The 12,089-nt window shown below is 38.6% G+C and overlaps 1 protein-coding gene across 2 annotated transcripts in view; it reads left to right on the top strand.

Annotated features, from left to right (window-relative positions):
• DYNC1I1 (dynein cytoplasmic 1 intermediate chain 1) overlaps positions 1–12,089 on the top strand; it is a 316,684-nt gene that overhangs the window by 246,931 nt on the left and 57,664 nt on the right. For both annotated transcript variants that reach the window (XM_054496029.2, XM_054496027.2), the window contains 3 exons: positions 3,986–4,099; positions 6,944–7,077; positions 10,607–10,751. In XM_054496029.2, coding sequence (XP_054352004.1) covers positions 3,986–4,099; positions 6,944–7,077; positions 10,607–10,751 — 393 coding nt within the window. The remainder of the gene's footprint in view (positions 1–3,985; positions 4,100–6,943; positions 7,078–10,606; positions 10,752–12,089) is intronic.

Here is a 12,089-nt window from a genome sequence, read left to right as displayed (position 1 = left end):
CACATCAAGGGATGATATATGGGACTTTTGCCAACCGGCCTTTTCCATTTGTGATTTGAGAGAGTACTTTGACTTTAAATTCTGGAATGTGTGGTGTTAGTCTCAACATAAAGTCTACAATGACAATATAATCCCTGGGGTTAAAAGTCAACATCTCAAAACCATTACCCATAATTTAGTAGAAGAGGTTCAGTATAGTGTTCATAAGACAACTACTCTGTCATTTTCTTTAAGAGAATGACAGCTGTGTACAGCAATTGTTCAGAGGAATGAGAAGACAGGCGTGTCTCCATCAATCCTTGCTACCTTGACACTCAGGGTAACTGATGTTCTTTCTCTGAAATGCCCAAATTATGCCCAAGGATACAGCTTTACTCTTGTTTTCAATTTCCTTAATGTGCTTGCTGCATTTGTTTCATATGCTGGCCTCAAAAGCACTCTGGCATGAAAAAGGACTGCCAGCTGTTTAGCTAAGTCCACGAGGAGAAAAATTCTCCTACTCTTGTAAGATTATCAATGGGAAATGACAAATACCAAGTCAGCCCCAATTCTGATTGACTGGGGCCAAAGACACATGCAGGTGAAACTAGTTTTTGGGAATCTTGGGAAATTGCTTTTGCCTACCCCATTTCCCCAAACTAATAACAGAAAATTGTGGCCCAGGAGAAGGTGGGCTTGATGCAGGTGTTTGGTGAAGTAGTGTGAAACCATGTCTTGGCCCTGTTTGGGTGGCTGGTGTATTTCTGAACATATCTTCTGAAATTTCCGAAATTGTAAATCCAAATGTTAGAACATTTAGCAGTAAGCTTTTGGGGAAAATTCTAAACCAGGAGCTCTTCCAAAAAATTAACATTTCTTTTGCGAGTAACTTAGAGTGTGATCATCACAACTAAAATACTGTTATTATCAAACTTACTGATGTTATTTCTGTTAGAAAATAAAATAGGCCAGGCATGGTGGCTCACACCTTTAATGCCAGCATTTTGGGAGGCCAAGACAGGCGGATCACTTGAGGCCAGGGGTTCGAGACCAGGCTGGTCAACATGGAGAAAGGCTGTCTCTACTAAAAATACAAAAAGTAGCTGGGTGTGGTGGTACACGCCTGTAATCCTAGCTTCTTGGGAGGCTGAGGCATAAGAATCGCTTGAAACCGGGAGGCGGAGGTGGGAGTGTGCCGAGATTTTACCACTGCACTGCAGCCTGGGCGACAGAGGGAGACTTCCTCTAAAAAAAAAAAAAAAGAGGAAAAAGAAACAAAACTTGTCCACTTTTCTCTTTTGCTGTTTTTTGTTGTTGTTGTTTTGGTTTTTTTCGGGGGGGTTTTGTTTGTTTGTTTGTTTGCTTTTTCTAATCTACAGCTAAAAGTGAAAAGTTAATTTTGTGACTGTCTTTCAACTTTCACTATTGGCTAACTGATTGGTACCAGGATCAAAAAGGAAAAAGAGGCCCACCACAGATTACTCACTAATTTCCTTTCACACCCACCACACGTATGCATTTGGGACAACAGGAAATCATAAGTAAAACAAAATCCCTCAGGCACACAGTAAGTTTATTTCCAAGATAAATAAAAACAATCTGGCATCTATACTGGAAAAATGAGGTGTACTGTAGCTTTCTTCTTCCTTAATGGTAGAGTTGTGTGTGTGTGTGTGTGTGTGTGTGTGTGTGTGTGTGTGTGTGTGTATGTGTGTGTGTGTGTAGGCATGCTCCAGTGTCTGCTTCTGTTTTGGTTTCATTACACCTCTTTTTTCTTTTAAACTGAGTTTTATTACTCATGGAAGCACAGGCCAGTAGTGCTGATTAAAGCCTGGGAGGGGCTGCCACTCACACTTTCTCCGGGCACATGGCTCTACACATTCTTCTAGACTTGCTTTCTTTCTCTGCTGGACCTTTCTGAGTCTTAATCTGTTAGTGTTTAATGATTTGTGTTGCTGCTCAGTGGTTATTAAAGAAGCCCCACTGGACTCTTGTTGAAAAACAAGACGTATTTCAGGTTCATAACAGTATTTGGACCCTGCCTTCCCATTCTTCCATTTTACTAAGTCTATACCATTTTCAGGTGAAAATTTGTTACATCCAATCTTCCATTTGATTTCCACACAGAGGTTAGCATGCTGTGTGGCTCCAGGCTTGATAATACACTGCCTGGGGCTCTACATACATCAGAGACTTGGGAAAGAGCATTGCCTACAATCCCACAACCAATCAGCCCTCCTGATACTTACAGAACTGATTGGGATAACATTTAGCTTCAGATCTCTGCTGTACTTACTATGTGCAGATCCACTAAGGCTGATTCATTTGGAAGTTTCAGTAGGGACATGGTGTGAAAGACATAGGGACTTAGCTGACTGTCCATCAGCATGGGGGAAAAAGGTGATATAATTGTCAAAAAAGCAGATGTAATCTTAGCATGCATTAAATGCAGGCATATTTTTTATCACATGAGAAGTGATAATTCAATGCTACCCAGGTTTCTATATTCTGCTGGTCAGAATATAGGTAGACTGTTCTGTTTTATTCTCAGAACCTCACTGGAAGAGGAATCAGACAAAATACAGCATTTTCAAAAGAGATTCACCAGGATAGGGAAGGTTTTGAAAACCAGGTACCCAAGGAACAGATGAAGGAATTAGTGACAGTCTGGGTAAGAAAAGATTTGGCAGAGAGAGGAGTAACAGGGAACAACTATCTATAAATATTCAAAAAGCTGTACTGTTTTGACTTGATTCGTTTGGTCCCACAGGGCACTGCACTGAAAGTATCTCCTTGAACTTTCTTTATCCCCATTAGTAGAAGAAAAAACTCCCCCAGGATACTGCGAAAACTCGCTGCCCTTTAAGGAAGGTGTTTAAGCAGAGTTTGGACCACCTCTTGGTTGAGGCAGATGAGTAGCTACATTAGATGATTATTACCACTCCTTCTGACCAGCAGTTTATATGATAATAATAGTTTGGGAACCATCCTTTATACAATATCAACTTTCCAATATTAAATATTGTTTCATTGTAGTTGTGGCTAGGTATTATGGACAGTAACTCACCAAGGGTAAGACTTACACTGTCAGCTATTTGCAAAAAGAAGCACCAAGTAAGTGTGGTTTGGCCACTGATGGCTGAACTGCCTGAAATCTAACCCAAATTGCTGTAGGTTCTGCTCATGGTAACCTTCCATTTAGTGTTTAATACACAGCTGCCAATGATTTTAGCCTACCGTTTAGAATTCTGCAGAGTGGGATAACTCACTAGAGTATGACAGAGGGTTACAACATCTTGTGTATGGTTGCTGGGATGTATAAATGACCTTTCGCAATGCCCTGGCCAAATCTAAGCCTCTATACTACTGCAAACGGTATTTTGAAAAATAAATATATTATTATCCTAGATTTTGCAGTAACATAGAAGAACCTAATTTTATCTCTCTAGGTACATTGTGCCAATAATCTCACCACTAGTATCTCTCCCCTAGATTAAAATGGTTATGAATATTAATCACTTTTTATAAAGAATGTTAACAAATGTTTGGCATTGTGACTATAATGCATTAAACTCCAGATTTAGTAACATGTATTCCTTCCAAAAGTCAGTAGTTCTACCCTTTTGAAGACTGTCTTTTTCCATCACTTTTGTTGAGCTTAGAAGCCAAACTATGCAGTGGAGACTTATTCAGGTAATTCAAATTCACCTCCCTGCATTGCCTCTGCCCCATCAAACCTCATTTGTTCTAGCTTCCTTCTGTTCCACTGCATTGCATTCTGACTGAGCAAGGTGAAGCTTTGTAAGTTTTCCACTATTATGTGTCGCTGCCAGAGCTTTTAGAAAGAAATCAGGTTCAAATCAAAAGCAGCAAATGACCTGACGCTTGTATTATAGTAGGATTATGTCACTCTTTAATCTGTGTTTTAGAGTAATGTGTTTGACACTCAAATGTAAGCATTTCCTCTTGGATATGTCTCTGATCCTCCTTGTTTATGTTTTTGCAGCATCCCGTGTACTGTGTAAATGTTGTTGGGACCCAGAATGCTCATAACCTCATCACTGTCTCCACTGATGGCAAAATGTGTTCCTGGAGCCTGGACATGCTCTCAACTCCACAGGTGGGTTTGTTTTTCCCTACACATAACACCATCCTGGTTAAAAGAGATACCTACTTAATGGAACATAGTTCCTAAAAGCCAAACCCTCACATCCTAGAGGAGCTAAAACCAATGGATGCACTTGAAAGAGTGGGGCTTGCTTTCAGCAATCTTCTCTTGAAGCCAAAACCCATTTCCTTTACCACAAATCATGTAATTATGGTAATACATTAATCCTTAGGTCAGTTTCAAGTGAAAATGAAATAATCCATTCTAAATCATAGTAATTATGGAAGTTGCCTATGGTATGAGTTGTACTTACCCTACAGCATTGTTGAACAGATGCAAATGAGGTTGGAGCTCAGCAGAGCAATCTCTTATGGGTACTTTCATTGGAGGGAAGGTAACCCAGCAAAACAGAAATCCAAGCCCTTGCTTGTATCTGTAGCCTAGACAACAGTCTTTGTGTATGAAGAAACCATCTGTTTTCCCCTTTGGAATGTTTGTTAGTATGGCTCCTGTCATTCCTTGCTCAGTAAATGAGAAGTCAAAAATGAAAAAATTCCAAAGTCTGCAAACCAATACTGATTGCAACAATGGGAACCAAACAAAGGAATAGAAGTGGGAGGGGCTGTCAAAGGGAGTCGACTAAATGCAACTTGCAAGATATGTGTATGTAGACAAACACACAAGACATATGCATACACACATGAACACATACACACATGCTTTTTCCATATTTCTTTGTGTGAAAAAACAGTATTCACTATCCTCCAACCAAAAACAACAGAGAAGAAGTCATTGTTATAGCCTTTGACAAAAATGTAAGGAAACATGAAGAAAACTGCAAAACGATATCTAGGAGATAATTCTCAATGTTAACATTCCCATATTCTTTCCCAGGATAAAAACCCTAGAATATCTGTCACACGATTTTAGAAGAAGTTAAAGTTTCAAAATATACATAAGGAGACAGGGCACGGTGGCTTACACCTGTAATCCCAGCACTTTGGGAGGCTGAGGTGGGAGAATCATTTAAGCCTAGGAGTTCAAGATCAGCCTAGTCAACAGAGCAAGACCCTTTTTCTACTAAAACTTAAAAAATTAGCTGGATGTGCTAGCATATGTCTGTAGTCCATGTTGCTTGGGAGGCTCAGGCAGGAGGATTGCTTGAGCCCAGGAGTTTGAGTTTTCAGTGAACTATTATCACACCACTGCATTCCAGTCTGGGTGACAGAGTGAGACTTTGTCTCTTCAAAAAATAATAATAATTATTATTATACACACACACATGCACACACACAAAAGGAAATATGGAAACTGTGAAGAACCAACCTCCTCTAAGCCTCCACAAAATACGGATGTAAAGAATACTAAGTTTTTTAAAAATAATTTTAGGGAGAAAAAGGAGAGAGTGCTAATAAGCTGCTTACAATTGAAGTTCCTCTATTTTTGCTGATCGTTAACATTACAGAGGGCTGGAGGGATTGGTATTTTATGACTTTGTCTTAAAATTCTCAGCAATGTTTTGTTTTCTTTTAAAAACCTGAAGATTATAAACAGACATAAGAGCAAGCCCTCTATTTATGAATTTTTATTTGCCCATTTTGCTCATTACACATATTTATTTAGGTTAAAACCAGTCATATGGTGGCTCTAAGTCCATTTGTATTAGTTTTACCATGCTCACAGACTCCTGTGTCTATACAAAGATGGAGGATTTCGTGGCATGGCTTCCATGGATGGCAGTGAGGAATAGGGGCATCCAACAGTTGTCCTGGTCTTTCTCTCTCCCAAATGGGTAAAGGGACTTTCCTTCCTTGCTACTAATTTTAGTGATGGAGCAGATCATTGGATGATCCAGTTATCTGTATGACATAGTCACAGCATCCTCTCCTTTATCCCAGTTGGTGATGTGCACCCTGTGTGTGGATATCACAAACTTTGAACACATCACAGGATCAGAATCGGTCTGTGCTGCTTAGACTGTTAGCTTGCACTTTCAATTTAATGGACTTCTTGGCTGAAATCGTTTATTTGCACAAGAAAGACTAAACTCTCAAGCAACTGTAATGATATGATACCTCAGAATGATTTTTTAAAAATTATTTCACACGCACAAAATAGGCTATTTGATGTAAATAGACAGAAATACTCAGGGATGTTAGTTATAATTGATTATTCTTTTCTGTCATTAAACTTACTTCAGCAGTATATCTTTTAAGATTAGGAATCTTTAATTTTCAATTTTAAAAAATCATATTATAAAATAACGACTCCCATTTGCTATTTTAAAGATGTATTTAAATATTGTTCTTTTCAGGCTTATAGCCTATTCACCCAATGGCTGCCCTGCACGAAATCTAGTCCCTGTTGAAATCTGGTTTTTATGACCTGAGTGACAACTTTCTGGTTTTAGTCCATGGAGGACACATACTCCTGCTTTGACAAATTTGCTTAGTACATCTGATATTAATACATGTGTATTCTCACAAACAATTGATTTTGAAAATGTTTGTAAATACAAGGGTATTGGGTGTTTTATTAAAGCCTGGAGCTGACAAGTGTAACCATTACAGTATTATCTTTAGTTTCTGCACCATTAGTTTCAAAATTCTCACCTGTCATCTCTGCCTGACTTAAGAAGCAGCAGCACATGCTGATGAAATCCAGCCGGCCTGAAACCAGAGATCCACAGAAGCATGAATGTCAGGGGCAGTAAAGCATGGTTTCTGGCACAGCCGGGGTCTTTTGTAATGCTGTGTGAAAAGCAAACAGATGATTTAGCCAAATGATTTTTCCGTGCTATCTTTGGCATGGCAAGGAGTTGACAGATGGAAGTGTAACCACACCGTGTTTTGGTAGGAGAGCATGGAGCTGGTGTACAATAAGTCCAAGCCTGTCGCTGTTACCGGAATGGCTTTCCCAATGGGAGACGTCAATAACTTCGTGGTTGGCAGTGAGGAAGGCACAGTCTACACAGCTTGTCGTCATGGAAGGTGATTTTTCTGTTTCCTTACTGATGACATGTTCTTCATTTCCAAAAGTCTGTTATCACATTCTGGATTTTAACCACCTTGCATTATGAGAAAGCATCTCTGGAAAAATGGAAAGCACAACTTCAAGTCTTCATTATCTTAAAGAGCTACACCTGCTCTGGTCATTAGCTGTTCATAAGACTGTGGTGGTTCACACTGCCTTGAGGGAAAAAAGCTCAAGCTTCTGAGCCTATCATAACAGATCACTTGCACCTTCCCAGCATCTCCGCATACCTTCAGGGTCTAGCCATGTGCCCATCAGAGATAACAATCCCCAAATATTTCTTATCCCTCCATGCCTCAATGAGTTTGTATATTCAACTTCTTTTACCAGCTCTAGCATTTCTCCCTTTTTGGCCTGGTTAATTCCTCCTCATCATTCAAGAGCCAGCACACAGATCATTCCATGTGAAACATTTTCTGACTCTTGGGCAAAGAAAACCACTCCCACCTTTAAGTCCCATAGAATTTTCAATTCTTTTATTCATTCACTCTTCCAAGGAATATTTGCTAAGAACCTACCATGTGCCAGGCATCATCAAAAGGATACATTAAAGAACAAGACAGACCTAGAGTTCATATTCTAGTTGAGGGTAAAATACTAGTAAGCAAATAAATATATAGTTTAGGATGGTAAGTGCTATGAAGAAAATTAAAGTAGAATAAGTGGGATAGGACTATAGGCTGTCAAATTGACAATTTCATATATTTTTCTTATGCTTCTATAATAGCATTAATTGTATTTTAGTTTATTCATTCATCTGCCATTTTTCTCTTACTACATTATTTCCATTTCATCTTTGATTTCCTACACAGTACCTAGGACATAGTAAATGAGAAGCTAAAAATATATATTGGTGATAAAGAAATGATATATAATGTAATCCATGCAATCTAGAGAAGTGCCTTAAAAGCCTTCCTCCCAGTCAGAGGGGTCAGAACAGAGTGAGTCACACAAACCACCATGCAGTTCCCAGGTGATAAGAACTCTACCTTAACTGAGAGATTCACAATGCCCCTGGAAAAGAGTTGTCAGTATAAAGTGGAATCCAATAGTTTGGACTAGATTGTAAAATTGCATGCAAAACTTAACAGGTGGCCTCATGTCTTTTGAAAGGGTCGCTGTGTTCACACTGGTGCTTAATTTGTCTTTTACTTTAGTAGTTCTTATTCCATTGATTTTTTTTCATCTCTTGCACTCATCCCAGGCTATTAAGATTTAATGAAGAACCACAAATTGTTCCAAGCTCATATCCCTGTGTTTTTGTGATTTATAGAAATGACAAGCATCCATGGCTCAGCTATGTGACTTTTTCCATTCAAACTATACAAGCTGTTATGTCACTGCTGTTCTGCACATAGAAACAAGCAGTATTTGTCCCCTCACATGATTCAAAGATGACTTAGGAAGATATGCCTCACAGTCCATTCCCAATGATCCTCCTTCATAAAACCTGGCTAAAACCACACATTAAAGCTTTATCAAAGCATAAAAAGATTTGATAAAGTTATTCATTCATAAATATATTTGTTGTGTGCCTACTTTGAGCAAAGTGCATTGTTAGGTGCTGCAAGGCCTGCAGACGTCATGTAAACCTGGTTTCTCTCTTCAAAAAAACTGATGGCAGTGAGAAAGATAAATACACAAATATCTGGAACATGAGTAGAATGTCTTAAGTGGCATGAGAGGCATAGAGAGTATAGTAGGCCAGACCTGGAGTCACAGCTTTATCTATATGTGTATTAGAATCAACAGGGCATAGGTTCAGTTGACTTAACCCATGGTTTTACCTAGGTCCTTAATTATCTACGAAGGCTATAGAATATATTCATTGATAATTTCCAGATTTGTTTCATTGCTATAAAGTGAATAACATTTTACACGATGAACATTCTTGTTCTGTGGCTATTGTACTTTCTAAGCACTATCAGAATATGCACTTTGGTTCTAAAGGGTCCCTATGGCACACACCACAAATCTTTTTACAACAAGCTTAATTTTGCTTTCATTGGTCCATCCATCTGAAATATAAAATACAGACCTTAGTAAAATTGTAACGTAGCAGGCATTGGCTTTGTAGTCATTCTAAATGGGTCATATAGGTCTATGGGGGAGAAGCAGGGGATTGCTATTTTTCACCTAACATAGAGAAGGTGCAAATCCACTTCCATAAATTAAACAAGGTCCTCATTTTGCACCCTATAAACCCTTTCAGGATGCTGTTAAGAGCAAGTGGAGTCTCACCAGGGGCCACTTCAAAGATCAGTTCCTCGGGTTCATTAGAACAAATTTAAATGATCATGTGTGGAACTGCTCTTAGCAGTTTCACTGGGCATAATTTTTGAGTGCCTGTTACATGGAACACGCGCTGCTGCACTTTGCTCATGGTTCCAAATTTTGCTAAGCACATTGACATTTATTGGTGCTCCAGAGGCCCAAATATTTTAATAACTGAGCTCATTTTTATTCTTAGTGACATAATATTAGGATTCTACAATTCCTACATATTTGTCATATTTATAACCTCATGCACATGAATATTTTAAATATAGCATTTTTGGTATGTTTTCTCACATCTTCCTAATTGTATATGATTGCATGCAGAATACTATGTGATAATAGAGGGCTGCAAATAATAACAGCTTAGTTAAATAAGCAAGATATGTCTGTGTGTAATTTTTTAAATGTCTATCATTATTTCTCAAATGTGCTTCTGTTTTAAAAAAGGACTGAGACATAAGTTTGTCTCTTTTTTTTAGTTAGTTTATTCAACAAATATTTATTGAGCACTTACTATATGCCAGACACTTGGCAACAAGAAAGACAAGATACCTGCCCATATGGGATTTACAGTGGATTTGTAAATCTCTCTTCTGTTTTCAGTAAAGAGAAAACATTATTTTCTCCATATTGTATTTAAATTATGTGCATTATTTTGTGGTGACAAGGGTTTCCACAAAGTGTTACATTTTCGGCTATGTTAACGTAATTTAAGAAATTTCTTCGAAAAAAATAAACGATTATTCCTTCAAGGATGGATGGAGTTTTATAGTCAATAGGTTCCCCAAAAGGAGATAAAGCAGAACATGTGCAAAATGCTATCTCAAGAATAAAATAGTCTTATAAATATAAAAGCTTCAGAGACCTAAGTGTATTTGTTTCCACTAAAATAGCTGCATCAGCAATGATAGGCTTTGAGGAATTCCGCAAAAAGAATTAAATAATAAATATTGATATTAAATTCTGTATTTTAAAAAGATTTCATTGCCCCACATTGTTTTTAAATAATCAAAAATAGGGTAACATATTTGCAAACAATTTCTTTCAGGATAACTGTAAAAATGATTTCATTTTGGTGGTGTATGGTTGTTCTAAATTATGGAGAAGTAGTCATGCAGAGTTGAGGGTTTTTTTGTTTTGTTTTGTTTTTAAGCAATAATTGCTTTTCAGAGGTCACTGGAATTCTGCTCATGTGTGCTCTTCTCACAGCAAAGCAGGTATTGGTGAGGTCTTTGAAGGTCACCAAGGGCCAGTGACAGGAATTAACTGCCACATGGCAGTGGGCCCAATTGACTTTTCTCACCTGTTTGTCACATCATCATTTGACTGGACTGTCAAACTGTGGACCACAAAGGTAAGAATATCTTGACTGACATTCTCAGATAATACATAAGGGCAGAGGATGGTTTTTCATTCCCTGGAAACAGTTGTCCCTAAAGCCTCTTCCAGGCAACCTGGCATTGGGAATTCATATACCTTCTGGTGAGCTCAGTCTACCTCAGAGCTAGTTAAGTCCATTTTATTTACTTTTACATATATAGGTAATACTTGAAAACATTCTAATTATAAAAAATTCAAACAATTCAAATAATGATAAAGCTACAGTCCTCCTCTACCAACCCCAACCCCAACCCCATCCACAACATCCCCTTCAGTGCCTGCACCTCAGTCCCCTCCCCAGAGGTAAACTTTTATCAGTTTCATGTCTATGTTCTGGAGCTTGGTGGTATCTACTTACTTACATATGTACCTATGGAAATACATGATTTGGGACTTGGGGTTTTTTTCTGTTTGGTTCGTTGATTGGTTGTTTATTTTTATTTTGAGCTATTGGAGGTTTTTAAGCTGGTAAAAGGCCCTATGTTATGTTTTTAAAGGTAATTCTGGCTGGGAGCTGTGGCTCACATCTGTAATCCCAGCACTTTGGGAGGCCGAGGTGGGTGGATTGCTTGAGGTCAGGAGTTTGAGACCAGCCTGGCCAACATGGTGAAGCCCCATTTCTACTAAAAATACAAAAATTAGCCACGTATGGTGGTACATGCCTGTAGTCAGCTACTCTGGAGGCTGAGGCAGGAGAATCACTTGAACCTGGCAGGCGGAGGTTGCAGTGAGCCGAGATTGGGCCACTGCATTTCAGCCTGGGCGACAGAGCCAGACTCCATCTCAAAATAAAATAAAATAAAATAAAATAAGATAAAATAAAATAAATAAAATGTAATTCTGTCCATGCTTGAGAGCAAGAAGAAAAGCAGAGACCACTTGGAAGGAAGGCACAGTAATCTAGGAAAGAATGACAGTGACTTAAACCAGTAGTCTGAGATGGAGAGAAATGGATTTGAGAACCATTTAAGAGACAAAAGCCACAGAAATTAGTGATTGATTTGATAGAAGGAAGGTAGGAGAGGGATTCATCAGCAGATAACCCAGGTTTATGACCTGGGCAGCTGGTGAGTTGTAGCACTCACTGCACTGGAGAACAGCAGGGGAAAGACATGCTGGGGCAGAGCTTTGCATATGTTGAGCTAAAGGTGCCCAGGAGAGGCATTTCAAGATCTCCATTAGGCAGTTTGATATGTGAGTCAGAAGAAGAGAGAGACCTCCAAACAGAATGTATGCACTAGAATAGCAGTGATCTTCACAAATGAGTAGTTTTTTTTCTTTTTTTTTTGAAACATAGTCTCACTCTGTCACC

The sequence above is a fragment of the Pongo pygmaeus genome, chromosome 6 (genome assembly GCF_028885625.2).
Source record: "Pongo pygmaeus isolate AG05252 chromosome 6, NHGRI_mPonPyg2-v2.0_pri, whole genome shotgun sequence".
Taxonomy (NCBI): Eukaryota; Metazoa; Chordata; class Mammalia; order Primates; family Hominidae; genus Pongo; species Pongo pygmaeus.
The sequence above is the reverse complement of the archived record's forward strand: the minus strand, read 5'-3'. Positions and strand labels throughout refer to the sequence as shown.